Below are 19848 nucleotides of genomic sequence, written 5' to 3'. Positions count from 1 at the left end.
CAGTCCTCGCTTGGTGCCCACGCTCGGGAAGGCATCTTAAAGGAAGCTACTACTCCCGCCCGAGGTGTCTAAACACCAAAGTGAAAGTGCTCCTCCCTACATTGTAAAGAAAACTTGAGGGTACATATGCTCAAAATGTAACTTTATTGGGTGACCTCATTGAAAAACCCTTAAAAAGGGAAAAATAGCGTCCCCTTAAACTGTATACAATGCAGAGTGTTTAACTAAAATAAAACTTGAGATTTGTTGCATTACAAGTATGAGGGATGGCGCCTCCTTCCAAGGTCTCAAGCCTGTACACCCTGTTTCTTAGGACCTCGGTTACCCTAAAGGGACCAGTCCACTTGGTGGAAAGCTTGTTCTCCAGTTGGCACGGATGAGCCTTCGCATTAACAAGTCAACAACTTGGAATTGCTGGGGCTTTATCTTTGAATTGTACTGGTGCTCCACCCTTCTCTTCACCGCCTCGGCTTTGATCCTCGCTTCCTCTCTGACCTCGTCCAACAAATCCAAATTCACCTTTCTCTCTTCGTTGGACTCCTCGGCCATGAAACTTTAAAAACGTGGCGAGCTCTCTTGAATCTCTATCGGGATCATCACATCCGACCCATACACCAAGCTGAAGGGCGTCTCCTTAGTGGAGGACTGAGGCGTGATGTGGTAAGCCCACACTATCCTGGGAACCTCTTCCGCCCAGGTCTCCTTAGCTTTCTCAAGTCTTCTCTTCAATCCTCTAAGCAAGATTTTGTTAGCAGACTCCACTTGCCCATTCGTCTGGGGGTGTTCGACAGACATGAACACCTGTTTTATGCTGACCTCTGCACAGAGCTTGCCCAATTTCTAGCTCGCAAATTGTGTACCATTGTCAGAGACAAGACGCCTCGGTACGCCAAAGCAACACATAATATTTCTCCACACAAAGTGTTGTACCTTGTGGCTGTGATCTGTGCTACCAACTCGGTCTCAATCCACTTCATGAAGTATTCAATGGCCACTATCAAATACTTCATCTGCCTTATTGCTAACGGAAAGGGCCACGGACTATAAATGGATCTCAGCTCTTCTGGTGGTGCCTTGTGCCAGTCGGCGTGCTATTGACATTGCTTGCACCGCTGGACGTACCTCACTTAATCTTCTCTTACTGTTGGCCAATAGTACCCTGCACGGACAACCTTCGACGCTAAGGACCTACCACCAACATGGCTCCCACAAATCCCCTCGTGGAGCTCAACCATTATCCTCGTGCACTGATCTCCGCTCACACACGTCAAGATCGGGTGTGTGAACCCATGCCTGAACAACACTCCATCCATAAGGGTGTACCTTGATGAGTTTCTCTTTATCTTCTTGCCCTCCTCGGGCTCTACTTGGAGTATCCCATCGGCAAGGTAGCGCCTATATGGCGTCATCCACGTATCCCCATCTTCAAGCACGCATACCTACATAGGATCCTCCCGTCCCAGTGAGACCGGATAAACACTTACGCTGGGCGTCCTCAGCGTTTCCTGAGTCAGCGACCGATGACTTCTCGCCCTTCCCTTAAACGTGATGATCTGAAGGACGCTTACCATGTTCTCTGCAACAAACGTTCGTGGTGTTTCGAGGGTTTCTTGTATTACCGTCCTCTGCCTTGCCCCCTTGTCCGAGCTGGCCAGCTTGGCGAGCAGGTCAACACGGGCATTCTGCTCCTTTAGGACGTGTAGCAACTCAAACACTATGAACGCCCCATTCAAGACTTGATCATAGCCCAAGTATGCAACCATTTGTGGATCTTTGGCTTGGTACTCCCCGATCACTTGACCCGTAACCAACTGGGAATCGCTCTTTTCTAGCAAGCTCCGTGCACCCATCTCCTTGCCCAAGAGCATTCCAGCTATTAGGGCCTCATACTCTACTTGGTTATTACAGGCTTTGAAGGCGAACCTTAGGGTCTGCTCAATCAACAGCCCATTAGGCCCCTCCAAATTCACACCAGCTCTGCTCCCTTGCTAATTGAATGACCCATCAATAGAGAACACCCATAAGAAACTAACCTCCTCTTCTTGCTGCGCATTTCCTGGGGAGAGCTCTGCCACGAAATCCGCATAGACTTGGCCTTTGATGGGGCCTCGGTGCTCATACTGGACGTCGAACTCCGATAGCTCCACCGCCCATCGCACCATCCTTCCCGCCACGTCTGGCTTTTGCAGCACTTTTCGAATAGGGAGGTCCGTCATCACTACCACTGTGAAGCTCTGGAAATAATGACGAAGTCTCCTAGCCAAGAACACCACGGCCAGAGCTGCGTTCTCTAAGACCTGATACCTCGTATCTGGTCCTTGTAGTACCTTGCTCACGAAGTATATTGGCCTTTGTGTTTGGTCCTGCTCCTGGACGAGGACTGAGTTGATCGCCCGCTTTGTCACAAAAAAATATAACCGGAGTGGCACGCCCATCTGTGGCTTGCAAAACACGGGAGAAGCGGTCAGGTACTCTTTTAGCTTGAGGAACGCCTCCTCACACTCCTCGGTCCACACGAACCGACTGTTTCTTCTTAAACACTAGAAGTAGGGGTGACCCTTATCTCCTCCAGGGGATACGAATCTGGACAGGGCTGCCATGCGCCCTGTCAACTGTTGTACTTCTTTCATCGAAGCGGGGCTCCTCATGGCGAGGATCGCCGCACACTTGTCTGGATTCGCCTCTATCCCACACTCAGTGAGTAGGAACCCCAAGAACTTGTCCGCCTCGACCCCGAATACGCACTTTTCGGGGTTCAACTTCAAACAATACTTAGCCATTATAGCAAATAGCTCTTCCAGGTTGGACACATGCTGACCCTTCTCCTGCGAAGTCACCACCATACCATCCATGTAGGCTTGCACGTTTCTTCCCACATGGGTGCGAGGACCTTGTCCATCAACCTCTGATAAGTGGCGCCCGTGTTCTTCAGACCGAACGGCATCACTGTGTAACAGTAACAAGATGTTTCAGTCATAAACGCCGTTTTGCACTCATCCCGGTGGTGCATCTTGATCTGGTTGTACCCGGAGAACGCATCCAAAAAGCTGAGCATCTTGCAGCCCGAGGCGTTGTCCACCAAAGCGTCGATGCTCGGCAAAGGGTACAAATTCTTTGGGTACGCCTTGTTGAGGTCAGTTAAGTCTACGCACATCCTCCACTTCTCATTGGCCTTCTTCACCAAGACCACGTTGGCCAACCACTTAGGATATTGAATCTCCTTGATGTGGCCGGCGTTCAACAACTTCCCTGTCTCTTCCTGTACGACCAGCTGCCTCTCTTCATTAAACTTTCTTCTTCTCTGGCGCACAGGTCGGACTTTGGGGTCCATGGTGAGACGGTGGCATAGAAAACCGGGGTCGATGCGTGGCATGTCCGAGGCAAACTGATGAGAATAAAATAAAGGAGGCTTTTATTAATGAAGGAAGAGAGCATTCACCCTCACATTTGAAGTTCTTCCTTCTAGTCTTCTCAAAATTAAAAGAAGACATAAAATAAAGAGAGGATCAAGCCTAAAGCCAAAGAAGTCTACAAGCTTTCAAGAATGGGCTTCAATTAAATATCTCTCTTTATAGTTTCTTTTAAATTGTAAATAATGTAGAATAGTGTTTAGAAAGATGCTTAGAGGGAAACATTAGACACCTCTTTTGTAAAAACATCTCTAGGCTTTAGTTTAGAAAATTCTAGAAGCTTGGGGAGTGAGCTTAGTAAGAGGGGCGTAAGCTTAGGAGCATTTTGGGTAGCTTAGGGAATAAGCTATGTAAATGACCAACCCTTGCTCCTATAAAAGGAGGGCTTAGGTCCTTTATAATTCAGATTGGAAATTAGCAATAGAGAAACTCTACTCAATTTGAGAAAGAATTTGTGAGAACTTGTCTTCTCCTTCACCTTGTCTTATCTTGAGTGCATTTGGTTCTCTCAAGTGGCGGCACTAGCTCACTCATCTTGGAGCCTTCATCCTCTAAGTGGCGTGATCATCAAACCAAAGCATCCATCTCCATAAGTTCTTCTTTCTTTCATCTCCATATTCATATGAAATTCCTTAAACATGTCTTAGTTTCTTTTATTCGGTTCATCTTCCTTTCCTTGCAGTTATGTTCGGCTATTTTCATTTCCTTTTGTTTTAATTCAGTTCAGCAGCTTCTTTTCATATTCTGTTCGGTTCAATTGTGTTCTTAAGAGTTTCAATCAGTTCATTTGCCTTTTTACACATTTTAATCGGTTCAATTGGCAATAGATGGATCTTCCATATGAGTTTGGTTTTTGGTGCAAGTTTTGGTGAGTTCTTGAAACATAGAACCTTGATCCAATTCTATTAAAAGTGCCTAAGCTATCTCCAACTCAAGTTGATTCCATAGAATGTCAAAGAATCATCTCTATCATGCTATTGGATTCATATCACAGACCATGCGAAGGCATCTAAGTGTCGCGTTATCACCCCAACTACTAGATCTTGCTCTACTTGGTCCAATGACTTCCCAAGCTTGAACGTCTTACCATCAATCTGCCTTTCCATAACGTTCCCAGCTGGCTTGGGTCGCCTCTCCCGAGCGTTCTCTGCGCGAGCGACGCCTCCACGGTCCTCTTCCATGGGTGGGCGCTCCATTACCATGAACACACCTCTCTTCGTTTTGAGACTATTCTCATAGCACCTCTTGGCCTCTTACTGATCGGACTTAATCACGATCAACTTCCCACTCAGATCGGGGAACTTCATCTTCATGTGGCGTGTAGACGACATCCCCCTTAATCAATTTAGAGTCGGCCTTCCCAACAAGATGTTGTACGCTGACTGGGCATTTACCACTAGGTACCTTATGTTTTATGTGTGAGATGCAGAGCCATCTGTAAAGGTCGTCCTTATCTCCAAATAACCACGCACCTCTACCTGATCTCCCGCGAAACCATACAAACACCCTGTGTATGGCCTAAGCTGGTCAGGAGACAACTGCAACTTATTAAATGTAGACCAGAACATCACATCCGCCGAGCTGCCTTGGTCTACAAGCACTCGATGTACTTTCCTCCCAACGGTTACAACAGAGATCACCCTGGATCGTTATCATGGGGGACGACGTCGTGAAGATCGGCCTTCGTGAACGTGAGGTCGACATCGAGCGAGTCGTTCACCATCTGCTCCTCCACTGACATTACTGAATGCACATACCTCTTGCACTGAGAGGCAGTGCACCCTCCACCTGAGAATCCACCTGAGATGGTGTGGATCTCCCCATGGATGGGCATCTCGTGGGCTTGGTCCTCCGCGGGCGTTGCCAAGGTCTCGGTCCTTGATGGCCCCGCCAGGTAGTGATTCAGAAAACCACTCTTCACAAGCTCATCCAGCTGATGTCCCAATGCCAAGCAGTTGTTTATCAGATGACCAAACGCCTAGTGGAACTCACACCATGTATCCTTGTGCGGTCCCAGCACCTTATCAGTATTCACCGGCACCTTCAACCTGTCTGCTATGTTGGGCACTGCGATCAGGTCCTTCAGCTCCACCACGAAGTTGTGCCTCACCGGCTTATTCTCCCCTGAGCGCCCCTTAGCCTGGGGCTTCCTTGGCTCGTAAGGCCGCTTTCCTCCTTGACCTTTCTTTCCCGTCGCAGCCTCGTTCACCCTCATGAGTTGTGCGCACGACGCTTGCGCGCTTCTCATTTACTTCACCTTCCGCTGCAATGTGCGCCACCGCACGACGCCTAATCTCAACGAAAGTTTTGGGGCGACTTCTGATGAGCGACTCCCTGAAAGGTCTAGGGCAGATTCCCTTCCTGAACGCATGGACTATCATCGACTCATCCGTGGTGTTGACCCTCACCACTTGTGCCCCAAAGCGATTAACAAACTCCTTCAACGTTTCCCCCTGATACTGCCTCACGTCAAAGCGATCGTAGGAATTGGGTGGGGGAGCACGATTCGCTATGTACTGCTCCTTGAACAGCTTCAACAACTGCACGAACGAAGTCACGTTGCCATCTAGAAGGCTGATGAACCACTCCATCACCGTTCCCACCAGCGTGCTCATGAACAACTTACATTTAACGGCATCAGAACCGCCAATCAGCATCATCTGAGTATGGAAAGCTGTGAGGTCTGCCTCTGGATCATCTATCCTGGTGAACGTGGCTTTCGGCCCCACGAACATAGCACGGATCGCAACATCCATAATTTCTTGTGAGAAAGGCATAGGAAACTCCCTGGGAGGCGTTGCGCACTCTTGTTCCTTTGTTTTGCGACTCCCAGCCTGGGTGCGTAACCTGCGACGCAACTCTTCGTTGGTGCAGTGCAACTCCTCATTCCTTGCTTGCGATGACGCAAAGTCCAGCTGGATACACTCCTGCTCCGCCTTCGACGCCGCCATCGCCTTCTGTAGGCCCTGCATCATCTCCATGACCTTCTGTAGGGTCAAGCTCTCACTTCCCACATGCGCCGTAGAACTTTGACTAGTATTCCCCATCCTTGGACGTTTCTTGACGAATCTTGATGAATTCATGTAAATCTAAGCGAATCTTGAAGATTCTTGATGTACTTTTCGAGAATCTTGAAAAACCTGATGAATCTCCCCAACTCTTCACTGGATCTTGAACTTCTTGCGGTGGGACAGAGGTTTTAGATCAAGCCCCACGGTGGGTGCCAAATGTTCCTGCCGGTTGACCTGAACACCTTTGTGTGTCTCTACGAGCTGCGCTTCAAGAACCCTTTGCTCCTACTCCAACGTTCTCCTTCCTCCGCCGTGAACACCTGAAACAGAGAGACAAATGGCACCCTCACGGCCGTTTGCACTCCGACGCTCAAGTCAGTTATTGGGTAGAAAACACAGAAACACTTCTCGTCACAAAACACTGTAAGGTCAATGTTCAGAGCAGTGCGTAACTGAATTGTAACTGAAAATCTTAACTTCTGGCAAATGTCCTCGAATGTGTAAAAACGTACCTCATTTTGTTTATCGTAAAACCTTATATACCTTTCCAGTGTTTCTGTCCACGTGTCAACCTAAGACTTACACGCAATGTGGGCGCATCTTAGCGACACTGTCACCCAGTCTTAGGCCATCTCAGTGCGTAAGGTTGCCCTGTCGAAGTGCATCTGGCGCGGGATGATCACTCAGACATCAACTCATACGCCCAATATCTGAGTGGTTATCCTTCTCGAGCGTACTCTGCCCCTTCACGTGCCATGCATGCAGATCACCCTTGGGACGTGACCCTTACGAGTCGTCTCTGTCCCAGTGGCTTTTTGATCCCTACACCCCATGGATGGATCCCTCGTGACTTGGGCTTCTTCATACTGGTAACTGGGATGTGGCTTGGAAACCACCTTTCTAACACATCTTTACTCTTGGGATGCCGAGGTTCGAGGCCTCCATGCCATAACTCGATGTTGCCCGCTCCTCGACTCCCCATACCTATGAGCCTGGCAAGGCTCCTCCCTGGCCAACTGAACATCCTAGTGGGCCCAACCTTCGGGGTCCTACTTTGATTTTTGGTCAACGTCCGAGTCCGAGGACTGGTCGGTACACTTTTAATTGAGTCTTCTTGATGTTTTAATCGGTTCATATTGTTTTGATTTGATTCATTTTTGATTTTTGAATCCAATTTTGTTTTGTCAAGTCATGTGCATCCACAATTGTCATCAATTCCAAGTAGTACTAATTGTTCTCAATTTGGTTGCTTGTTTTAATTTGAGTGCATTTTATAATTCTGTTTTTGAGCTTTTGGTGCATTTTTTTTTAGATTTGAGTTAATGCTTGTGTGTTAGATCCATACAAGTTCATATACATCAATTTCATGGTGTCTTTGAAGTTTTTCAATTTTGTTTTTAATTTCAGTGTAGGTTTCCTCCATTTCACTAAATCTGTGCTGGCTGAATTTGTTTGTGGAAATTAATTTTGTTGGAGAAAAGTTCCAAAACACTGGATTCGAGTATTTTGAAGTGTTAGAAAAAAGTGAGAAAAAAAAGTGAATCAAAATTCAAAATACAAAAAAAAAATGATAAACTAAATACAATCAGTGTGCAATTCTGGCGCAAAAGAAAAACGGTGAAGTGACAGTGATTTTGAAAAATTTATCACAATTAATTGGCGCACTGTTTTGGTGTGATTCTAGCGCCAAATTTGAGCTAAGACGTTGAACTTTCTGTGGTTTAAATTTCAAATTCAAATTTGAATTATCCATCTCAACATAAATTGTTTACGTCACGCATTTAGACCTCAAATTTTCAGTAATACTGTTTTGGTTTTCTTAATCCAAATCTAGTGTCATTCTTTAGGTTCAATTTGTGTGCTACCTTTTATTGAGTACCTTATTTTTGTTTGCTTGTCATTTTCATTCAATACTATTTCAAGTTTTGTCATCTATCAACTCTCTTTGATGTAGTCCAATTTTAAATTGAACTTTTGTTGTTGTTACTTAGTCTCTGTAACAACTTCTGTTACTTTGTTATACCAACCACTGTACTCACACCCATATATAAATATAACTATGCATGGCACTGTTGTTGTAATTGGTTTCATATAGAGAAATAATACAGAGCCTCTCTCTTCCCACTTATTCTCTCACTATATTCTTTTTCTCTCTCTCCCCTTTTACTCACAGTTGCTTTAAAATTTTGTTGACCTCTTTCTTGGTGAAAGTATTTCAAAGGTGTCTTGTTAAGTTTGGAGCTAACATCTTTGGTGAGAACCTTATCACTCAAATAGGTGCAGATTTCAATACTCCAAGTTGAATATCCTTAAGAGGTATAGGAAGAGGACAACAACAATCTTGTACAAAGTCTACACAAAGAGGGAGTGCAAATAGAAAGAGTGCCAAAATGAAAGGAGTGCATATAATAGGATTTACTAAAATTTGTTGATCCAATTTTCATTGTATTTTCTTCGAGTTGTAATTTTGTTAAACCTTGAACAATTAGTGGATTTGAGGTTCTAAGTACCAAGAAGCCTCACCATTAGGAATTCAACTAGTTTAAAGCTTTCTAGTTAGAATTAATTTTAATTGTGTTTAAATTGTTTTAGCATTCTTGTTTTCTGGCATAAACTTGTGTTTTCATTCTTGATTGTGCTCTAAGTGAATTACTAAGATAAAGGTTTGTGAAAGTTTTGAAGGATAGAATCTGGCTAGGAAGGTTTGGTACTTAAGTGATCCAAGTGATCCACCTCCCTTTCCTAGGAGTCTACCTGCATTACTCCACCTATCTTTCTTGTTGTAACTTACTTTTAACACATAACGTTAAACATGTCTTCTCATTCTTCTAGTCCAAATGAAAGTGATAGAAAGTCTACAAAATCTCTTTTAAAACAATTAGCCAGAGACTTTCAATCACTATCATCTAGATAATTGCGACATAAGGCCCAACTAAAAGAAAGGGATGCTCATTTTGCTAAATTAGAAGAAGATCTTAAACTTGTTAAAGAAAAGAAGGAATACACCAATAAAATAAAATAAAATCTTCACATACATCTAGCTCTAGGTTGAGTGATTCATATGGTGAGGAAAGCCTTAAAATTAATGAATATTATCAACCTCAACCTAGGAGAGTTAGAAGGGAACAAAAAGAAAATAGTAAGGGAGCATATACATGTGAAAGAGAGTTAATGATGATTCGAAGAACCCTCAACAACCAATCTAGTGTGAAAGAGACACAAAGAGAGAACATTTTCCATACAAGATGTAAAGTTTTAGAAAATTTTTGTTCTCTCATTGTGGATAATGTCTCTTGCTGCAATTGTTGTAGCACTAAGGTGGTTGAGAAGCTAAATCTACAATTAATAGCTCATCCTAAACCTTACAAACTTCAATGGAAAAATGAAGTTGGGGAATTAATTATAGACAAGCAAGTGAAAGTCGAGTTCTCTGTGGAAAACTATAAAGACAAAGTTTTATGTGATGTAGTTCCCATGGAAGCGTGTCATATTTTGTTGGATAGACCATGACAAATTGATAAGAAAACTATGCACAATGGTCTTACCAATGAGATCACTTTCACTCATAGGGAAAAGAAGTTTGTACTATATCCCTTATCACCTTCACAAGTGAAACATGATCAAGTACAAATGAAAAAAGAAGAAGTAGAAAACCAAGAAAAAGTCCTTAAGGAAAAAGAGGTGTGGGAGAAAAGTGTTCATTCTCACAAGGTCATTCAGAAAGAAGAAAAATTTGAAAATAAAATTGAAAAGATACTTCTTTCTGAACAACCTTCAGGCTTCCTACTTTGTAAAGGAACAAATAGAAAACTTCTTAAAGAGTCTCATGAAGGAGAATTCATGGGCCATTTTGGAGTTGATAAAACTCTAGAGCTTTTAAAAGGAAAATTCTTTTGGCCACACATGAGGAAAGATGTCCAAAGACATTTCCGTGGATGCATTTCTTATTTAAAAGCTAAATCTAAGGCAATGTTTCATGGACTCTATACTCCTTTACCTTTTGCAAGTGCTTCATGGGAAGACATAAGCACGAATTTTATATTAGGATTTCCTAGGACAACAATAGGTTTTGATTCCATTTTTATGGTTGTGGATAGGTTTCACAAGATGACACATTTTATTTCATGCCATAAAGTGGACGACGCTAAAAATATCTCTAAGCTCTTCTTTAGAGAAGTGGTAAGACTTCATGGTTTACCTCAAAACATAGTTTTGGATAGAGATCCAAAATTTGTAGGCCATTTTTTAGGACACTTTTGGAAAAAGTTGGAACTAAGTTGAAATTTTCAATTTCTTGTCATCCTCAAACAAATGGTCAAAGTGAAATTGTAAATATATCTCTTTCTACTATGCTTAGGGCAATCATGAGAGGCAACCTCAAATTTAGGGATGAGTACCTTCACCATATTGAATTTTCATATAATGGGTAGTTCATAAAACTACTAATATTTCTCCATTTGAAGTTGTGTATAAATTCAATCCTCTTACTCCTTTGGATTTGTTACCTCTACCTAATCCACAAGAATTTGTGCATAAGGAAGGAGTAACAAAGGTTGATTTTTTTAAGAAAATGCATAAGAGGATTAAGGAACAAATGCAACAACAAACAGAGAAATACTTGAAACATAGCAATAAGGGGAAGAGAGAGATGATTTTTGAGGAAGGAGATTGGGTTTGGCTTCACCTTAGGAAGGATAGATTCCCTACTAAGAGGAAATCCAAACTTAGTCCCCGAGAAGATGATCCATTCCAAGTCCTCAAAAGAATAAATAATAATGCATATCAAATAGACCTGCCTGAAGAATATGGAGTACATACTACTTTCGATGTTATGGATTTAACCCCTTTTGTAGGTAGTGAAGATGAAGAGGCAGAAGAATTGGATTTGATGACAAATCCTTTTCAAGAGGGAGGGGATGATGGAAGAGGCCTAAGCACAAGCCCAACAAATAGAAGATCAGGGCCAACTACTAGAGTTATGGCAAAGAAGATTCAAGTGGACTGGGATACAACTACTAATGACAGAGAAACCTCCCAATATATGTTCAAAGATGTCATAAATCTAGTGTAGAGTAGAATTTATTTTCTTGTCAAAATAGAATAGGAATTTTACTTGTATTTTTCTTTAATTATAATTAGGGTTGGATTAGGCATCTAAAGACCAACCTCGGTTAAATTAGGCTTTCTAGAAAACTCCTAAGTAAATCTAGGTCGGCCCATTAGATCTAAAATGAGCACATGTTGCACACCATGCCACACCTTCCATGTGAGCTCATTTTAGGCGCCAAATTCAATCCCATTTCATTTGAAATTTCCCACCATTTCTACTAGTTCAAATCCAGCCCTCTCATGCTATTTAAGAGGTGCTTGGTTCATGTAATTTCAAGATTAATGAATGAGTTGCTGCCCAAATTGCTAGCCAATTTCACTCTTGTCTCTACCTCTTTAGGATAGACACTTAGTCTTCAAATTTCCACTAGATCAAGTGATTAGGCCTCACCTATCACTCTCCATACTTAGCCTTCACCTTCAAGGAATCCACAAGCTCTACGTGAGCTCCTTGTCCATTTCAATCCATGAAGCTTTCGCATATCTCCACCAAGAAAATCCAATCGGAATGAAGGCACTACTCCATCACACCCACTCTTCATGGGCTATATATTACACCGGTTGGATGATATAACCGGTGTAATATGGGCCATATATTACACCCATGGCAGAACTGGATACCCAGCCACAAGTTCCTCCACATGTACTGGCACACGCAAAACTGGTTACCCATGTGTTTGTAAGTGGTTACTTATGTGACATTTATGGCCACCCACTTTTCATGAAAAAAATTCTAAAAGCTTTAGAATATGAGCCATATATTACACCAGTTAGATGGTTTAACCGATGTAATATGTTCTGAGTAAAAAAAAATAATATATTACACCGGTTGTTACAACAAACCAATGTAATATTTTTACCTTATTTTAAAATGTGCGCCTCACTGCTCATTCGCGTTACTACCCTATTTTTGAATTTGTGTTATTGTCACATCTGCAGTGTCAAATGTGTGTTACTGTCAGACGGTGTCAATATATCGGGACTCTACTGGAAAAGAAAACTATTGGTCAAGAATTTACATAAAGGGAAAACTATATTTCATTATTTAATACGTTTTTCTCCTAACAAAGGGAAGAAATTGCGAAATTTATTTATTTCTCCTCCTACTAAAAGTTACCTTCTTTAGGATAAGTAATATATATATATAATCTTTTAAAACTTAAAAGAATTGGAAAAAAAACTTGTTGAATATATGTACATATATATTTAATGATTAAAATAAATTTTGAAAGAATGTTGACTCTCCTTGGGTAAATAGACTCTCTTTGGGTAGAAAACACTTGTTATTGCTAACTTTTATTGCTTGCAAATAGATTCTAAACACTGATTTACTGATTTTACTATTGGATTCGTTGGGAGACGACTTGGGGTCATCTGACCACAATTATACTATCATCTCTCTAGTGTTAGACAAGTCTACGCTAGAATTATATTAGTTTGACAGCAAAACGACAATTATCAGTCAACGAATAGGGCTTCGAGGTTGAATATGAGATTTTGGAGAGAAAGTCTACTTAGGTGACCTAATTTGTGGAGGAAGGAAAGAAGCCAAAAATCGAAGACAATTGAAAATTGAAGTAAACCCTTATCTCACAATTTGTTTCAATTAAGAGCAAAAAGAGAGAAACAAACCTAGAAAATCAAAATTTGGAAGTAACCGCTATTTGAAAAATGACAAAGTGGCAATATACTAAGGAATTTTCATAACTGTTCACATTTGGCCAATGCTCACGTTTCCTAATATTTGTCTCTCTTTCATAATTTGAACATACACTTCCTCTCTTTATTCAACTGATTTTGAAAATAAACCATCTCTTCCAATTTAAAACCGCCCCTCCACCTATTTCAAATGTTTTACAAAAAAAAAAGGAAAATGATTTTGAGCAGTTAAAGAGGATAATCTCCTTTATATATACTAGCGGGAATACATGCGTTATCCGTATTTTTATTTTTTATCATTACAACACATGTGACACCATTAAGCAATAAACCAAAAATTCATCCTCAATTGTTTAATCAACATTAATCATGAAAAACATTAATCATGAAATATGCTTCTCTTTTCTTTTCCTTGGGCCCGCAGAGAGACTTAGTCAAATCGTTCATATCCTTTACCACCATTGTCAACCACTTCCCCTCCATATTTTGTTCTTCCCTCTCCCCATCCATTTTCTCACTTCTTTTGGTCATAGACTAACGCGCCTCCCCTTTTCTCCCTAAGCCCTTTCTTTCTCATAGACTAACCCCTCTCACTCCCACCGGCGCACTTTTATCTGGTACGTTTTTTCCCTTTCAATTTTTTATTCAATGAACAAAATTCTACTATTTTTTTTTTGTTTTCTTTAATAATTATGTTATAAATTTGATTAAATTGTTGTTTTCATGTATTTTATGGCGTTTTTTGTGTTAACACAATAATAACAATATTGTCATTATACAATGCCAAAGACATACATAAAGGAATAAAAAAGAAACCTAATTCAGACATTGCATTTCCATTTTTTACTTTATAATTGAAAAACAGTGGTTGATTTCATGGTCCTGGAAGGAAACTATGAAAAAGGTGTTTAATGGGATAAAAGCTATGAAGCTCGGACACTCCTCTTAATGGCGTGTCGGTGTTCGACACTCGTATCAGACACCGACACTCGTATGACACCTGTAGGACACGTGTCCGTGAAGTGTCCAATTCAAAAAGTATTTGTTAGATTTCTGACAATTGTAGTACAGTTCTAACACAATTTTATAAAATGAAAAATACATTAACTTTCTAAAAATTCAAACTTTATTGTATAAATTGTTATTGTGATTATAGAAATAAGAAACAAATCCTTGTGATTCCGTCATGAAAAACATCTTTCTGCTCCAAAAAATAATTTGAAATATATTTGTGCACATAAATCTTTATTGTCAATTTATATAATTCATAATTATATAATATATAGATATGTGTTCCTGTATCCTACATTTTAGAGATTTTACATATCTCTATGTCCGTGTCCGTGTCGTATCACTGTCAGTGTCTGTGCTACATAGGATAAAAGTGAAGATGAACGGGAGAAAAAATTGCAATTGTGGAATGCTCCTTATCCCGCCTCACTTTGCAATGTTTAGTTTTGAATTTAAAAATAGTGTTATCTCTTTTCTTATCCTTTTGAAATATAAAAGTGAAACTGATCTCCTCTCATATATTTTTTAAATAAAAAAATAAAATATAAATATAAAGAAATTCACTTTTGCATTCAAAATTCACAACGGTAATAATTCTTTAATAAGACAATATTGTCCACCGGTTTTAATAGTGGTACTTTTTCATTAATATATATATATATATATAAAATATTTTTTATAATTTTTTTGGGTTATACGGTTTTCATATAATTTTATAATATGGTAACTACTTTTTTTATTGTAATAATTATTAGTTTATTACACAATAGAAATACAGTTAGTCACACGCGCATGTGTTTCAAGCGTTTGTATTTCACTAGTTCACATAAAATTATTAATAAAGTTTAATGATAAATTTTAATGATTATTATCATTGAAAACGTATTAGCATTCTCTATTAGTAATTACATAGAGTATTCAAATTAGACAAAAGTTATTTAAAATTTTGAAAATTGGAAAATAAAAGGCGCTATCAGAGAGTAAAATTGTATATTGACACAAAATTACAAAGAACACTAAATAGATTTAATTTTTTTAGTAAATTCAATTTTTTAAAAACCAATTCAAATAATTTAAAATTGATTTTTGAAATAAAAAATATCAGTTTTATCACTAAAAAATTAGATATGTTTGAATACAAGCTGAAAATATTTTTTTTTATTAAAATATAATGTTCTTACAAGAAAATTTCTAAAAAATAATTTCAAATTTGTGAGTAATAAACTCTTAAACCATCATCATATAAATGCTTTTGATTTCATATTTTATGCGAAAACTTGTTACATCAACGATAATTGGATAACAAATTATATAATTTAAACCTACTTTCAAGTTCATCCGGAAATAGAAAAGTGAAGCATCTAATTTTAATGGGGACAACTTATTTTAAAAGATAAGTTGAATAATCTTTGGTATTAAAATGGAGATTAGGACTACTAGCATAGCTATGAAGCAAAAATCTTGGAAATTATTTACTAAAAAACTAAAATGAAAATATGCCAATCTACAAAATTCTTGCATTGTGAAGAATTTAGCAACTTAATTAAATTGAACAAAAGATATCATTACTAGAAAAATATTAAATAAAAACAAATTTTAAAGACTAAAAATAATTAGTTCTTAATTAAATTAGATATTATTTTAGAGATTAAAAAAATTATTAATTTCTAAATTAATTTCTATTATTGATAAATAGTTTCTAAATTGGTATCTAATTAGCTACCAAGTTTATCAATTAATTGGATTCTAAATTTGGTAGCAAAAATTTTGATAGCTAATTAAGTATTAATTTAGAAATTATTTATCAATAATATAAACTAATTTAAAAATGAATAATTTTTTATTACATAAAATAGTATCTGATTATTTATTTCTTATTTAATAATTTTTTTTAGTGTATTGAAGTAAGAAACAACATATGTTACACAATGAATTGATTAAATTCTAAACCAATATCATGAACAAGGTTTTCCCATTCGCACGAAACGTACATGACCTTACCCCCCCACTCCTATCTATGACGGCATTGAGCCTTAAGAAGGTAAAAGACACACAACTATGGCTCCTCTCAATCCTAATCATCTATTCCATATATAACAACCTTCTTCTTAAGATTAGTTTTAACCATCTCAAATTCACTCTCCCCACACCAACCTCCCTCGTTGCATGTCATTCTTCCACCACGAGGCACAAGATACAACCACATTGAAGTGAATAGTATAGCAAGAAATTTCCCCCACATGATAAAAAACAACAGACTAAATAAAAGCACACAACAGAGACCTATGTTTGAATCAAAAAGTAGTTTCTTATCTTCAACGCCACATTGCTTCTGCTTGGTTGGACCATTTGATGAGGGTAATGTTTGGTGAGTGGAAAAGCTGGAAACGTGACCAGTGCTTAGGGAAGAAACAGTTGAGGTGAGATAAGAGGCACGTGGAGATGAAGAATAAAATGTGGATGTAACGTTTGAACAAGTTCGGTAACTGCTTTTCGTTTTAGCCATTGAGATTTTTTGAGTGCTTTGTTCCAAGTTGCTTATTGATCTTGACAATGATAATTTGTTTTTATTTGCTTTCCTTCTTTTAACAACCAGCCTCATCTATGAGAACCATAAAAAATGATCCGTTACCACATATTCACAAAACATTATTATATATATATATAGAGAGAGAGAGAGAGATTAAGCATTTGGATAAAATAACGGAAGAGAGAAAAAAAAAAGTTGAACGAATCAGTTTCACGAAAAGAACCAGAAAATAAGAAAAACAGTTGGGAGGTAGAGAATAACAGAAACGAATATGAGAAATGAAAAGAAGAAGAAAAATACCAAAGTGGTTTCGTTCAGAGCAGATCTGATGGCCTTCCATTTTCTCCGGCGAATTTCACACATATCTCCGACTCCGAACATGGATGAAAGCATGGTGGGAAAAACGGCGCCATCCTTATCAGCGACGGCGAGATACGACAGAACGGGGTCGCTGGCGTTGCGTTTAGGCACAGGGGGTGACGAAGACAACACGTCCATGATACCCATGGGTGGTTTCAGACGCGTGAGCAACGACCTCTTGGGTTTGTTCTTCGATTCCATGAAGAAGAAGAAGATTGAAGAAAAATTATCAGGGCCACGAAAGCGGAGCCATGAGACAAGCGTGAACGTGCGTGGGTGATGAGATTACATATTACAAAAGACACGAGAAAAGCGTGAGGAAATCTTGCGTTACGTGAAAGGATCGAGAAAAGAGAAAGATAGCTATATAATGGTAATGGGTCCGGTTATGTCGCTGTTTTGTATGCTCTGGACACACAACAAATCCCCTCAGTTTTGGATTTCTCTACTTTTCTAAACCAATAAACCATTCCTCCTTATTTTTTTTATTCACAATTATTCTGTTTTACACATTATGTCAAATCAATTAATTATAATAAAAAAAATATATTGAGTTTTTCATAATGAATATATGATATTAATACCTCTAGTAAAATCCATATATAAATTAAACAATATTTTCACTGAAGAAGTTAGAAGTAATAAGATTTAGGAATCATAATAAAAGTAGATTTTGAAACTACAAAAAAAGTCACAAGTGAACACCTTATATAAAAATGGAGTTAACAAATAAAATAAAATTTCAAAATAAAAATGACTTATAATTAAGAAATTATTATATTGAATAGAATAATTTACTCAAAAACTTCTATACTAGGTTAAATATCGAAGAATGAAAAATACTCGAATTAAATGAATCTTATACACTAAATTTAATGTGTTAACACAACAAATACTTAAAAAACTAAAAGATTTTGAGATTAAGATTCGATAATAGCTGTAATACAAGTTTCACTTGTCAATATATAAAAACCCAATATAAAAATCTAACTTACTAAGTTAGTAATAGATACAGGAGTTGAAGTTACTCATTTTAAATTATGAAATAAATGTAAAAAAGAGAAATTGAAACTTTTTGTCAATAATGTAAAATAGACACACTTGAACTCCCAATGTTAAAAAATTAAAACAATAATATAAACCTATATATAGAGAGAATTTGAATAATAAAAGTCATATGTTATTATCAATAATATATTTTATCAATCCAACAAATTTATTTATTTATAAAAGTTATAATTTATGAGATTCATAATTTTCAAGCATAAAAAAATTCGCATACCTAATGTCTCTTTAAAATGATTTGAAAATTTAAAACCTTGAACATGAAAGTTATAAAACTGTAAAATAGTTATATTATTAATATAGTGAAACTTAATAGTATTTTTTTTATTGATTATTTACATCCTTATTTCTTGTTATAATGTTAATAGGTATTCTTTATAAGCTTTTCCTAAATTATTGTGAACAAAGTTTGATCTCGTAATTTGGTACTTATGTGGTGCATGAAGTGGAGGACACCAAGGCCAAGTTTTCTAATCTCAGTGTGAATGTAGTTAGTCACACTAAGTGATGACCTGTATAGGAATAAGTGATCATCTGCTACCAAGTTTCTACACACTGATTAAATTTTTGAAAATTTGAGGTTATTGTTGTTTTTGGGTGGGGTGGTGCATGAAGTGTGTGTAAAGTGACTTCAGTGGAGGACACCAAGGTCAAGTTTTTTAATCTTAGTGTCAATGTAGTTTAGTGATAGATACACTAAGTGGTGACCTGGGTAGGAATACATGGTGACCTGCTACCAAGTTTCTGCATAATGAAGTAATTTTGGAAATTTTGAGCTTTATGTTGTTTTTGGGTAGGGTGGTACATGAGGTGTGTGTAAAGTGACCTCAGTAGAGGACACCGAGGAAAACTTCTCTAATCTCAGTATCAATGTAGTTAGTCACAGTAAGTGTTGACCTGTATAGAAATAAATGATGATCTGCTACCAAGTTTTTACACACTGATAAATTTTTTGAAAATTTGAGGTTATTATTGTTCTTAGGTGGGGTGGTGCATGAAGTGTGTGTAAAGTGACCTCAGTGTCAATGAAGTTTAGTGATAGATACACTAAGTTGTGACCTAGGTAGGAATACATAGTGACCTGCTACCAAGTTTCTACATAATGAAGTAATTTTGGAAATTTTGAGCTTTATGTTGTTTTTGGGTGGGAGGTGTGTGTAAAGTGACCTCAGTGGAGGACATAGAGAAAAAGTTCTCTAATCTCAGTATCAATGTAGTTAGTCATAATAAGTGGTGACTTGTGTAGTGGTGACTTATTATCAACTTTCTGCACACTGAACAAATTCTCGACATTTTGAGCTTACCATTGTTGTTCAGTGGGGTGGTGCATGAGGTCTGTGTGAAGTGACACCAGTGGAAGACACCAAGGTAAATTTCTCTTATGTCATTGTTTATCGGTGTAAAATTATCACAGTGGAGCAATTGAACCTATAATTGTGTACAATATTTATAATTTATGTTTTAGGTTGGACAATTTTATTAGTTAGTGGGTCTGTGTTACCAATGTTACATTGTTCAAAATGTTTAAAGTAATCGATTTCATTTTTCATGTAATAAATAAATTTCACATCCGATAAACAAGCTCTATTTTCCTTATTCATCATCCTCCATGATCATTGTGCAAAAACTTACACCAGGACATTGTTGAAGATGGTTGCTGCCCCTTCAAGACATGTGTTTGATGAAGCCATTT

General features: G+C 38.2%; 2 protein-coding genes across 2 annotated transcripts; both read right to left on the bottom strand.

Annotated features, from left to right (window-relative positions):
* Positions 1-1127: 1127 nt before the first annotated feature.
* On the bottom strand, positions 1128-2216 carry LOC137834216 (uncharacterized). Its single transcript, XM_068642278.1, has 3 exons — positions 2034-2216; positions 1569-1988; positions 1128-1439 (listed from the first exon to the last, which is right to left on the bottom strand). The coding sequence occupies exons 1-3, from the start codon at positions 2214-2216 to the stop codon at positions 1128-1130; spliced, it is 915 nt and encodes a 304-aa protein (XP_068498379.1).
* Positions 2217-16142: 13926 nt separating this feature from the next.
* LOC137834467 (uncharacterized) lies at positions 16143-17419 on the bottom strand. Its single transcript, XM_090302526.1, has 2 exons — positions 17031-17419; positions 16143-16802 (listed from the first exon to the last, which is right to left on the bottom strand). Exons 1-2 carry the CDS (start codon positions 17289-17291, stop codon positions 16275-16277), a joined length of 789 nt encoding a protein of 262 aa, XP_090158652.1. The 5' UTR covers positions 17292-17419; the 3' UTR covers positions 16143-16274.
* Positions 17420-19848: the final 2429 nt, after the last annotated feature.

Source organism: Phaseolus vulgaris, chromosome 5 (assembly GCF_051622355.1).
Source record: "Phaseolus vulgaris cultivar YP4 chromosome 5, ASM5162235v1, whole genome shotgun sequence".
NCBI lineage: Eukaryota > Viridiplantae > Streptophyta > Magnoliopsida > Fabales > Fabaceae > Phaseolus > Phaseolus vulgaris.
This window is presented reverse-complemented; position numbering and strand designations above follow the sequence as displayed.

What these genes read in the sequence shown, in the direction of transcription:
- LOC137834216 (XM_068642278.1), bottom strand. Translation starts at nt 2,216, where the DNA reads ATGACGGACCTCCCTATTCGAAAAGTGCTGCAAAAGCCAGACGTGGCG. An exon ending in ATGCGCAGCAAGAAGAGGAG is followed by an intron (nt 1,989 to 2,033) that starts GTTAGTTTCTTA and finishes TCATTCAATTAG; the next exon opens with CAAGGGAGCAGAGCTGGTGT. An exon ending in CGTTTGTTGCAGAGAACATG is followed by an intron (nt 1,440 to 1,568) that starts GTAAGCGTCCTT and finishes GATCCTATGTAG; the next exon opens with GTATGCGTGCTTGAAGATGG.
- LOC137834467 (XM_090302526.1), bottom strand. Translation starts at nt 17,291, where the DNA reads ATGGAATCGAAGAACAAACCCAAGAGGTCGTTGCTCACGCGTCTGAAA. An exon ending in CTCTGAACGAAACCACTTTG is followed by an intron (nt 16,803 to 17,030) that starts GTATTTTTCTTC and finishes TGGTTCTCATAG; the next exon opens with ATGAGGCTGGTTGTTAAAAG.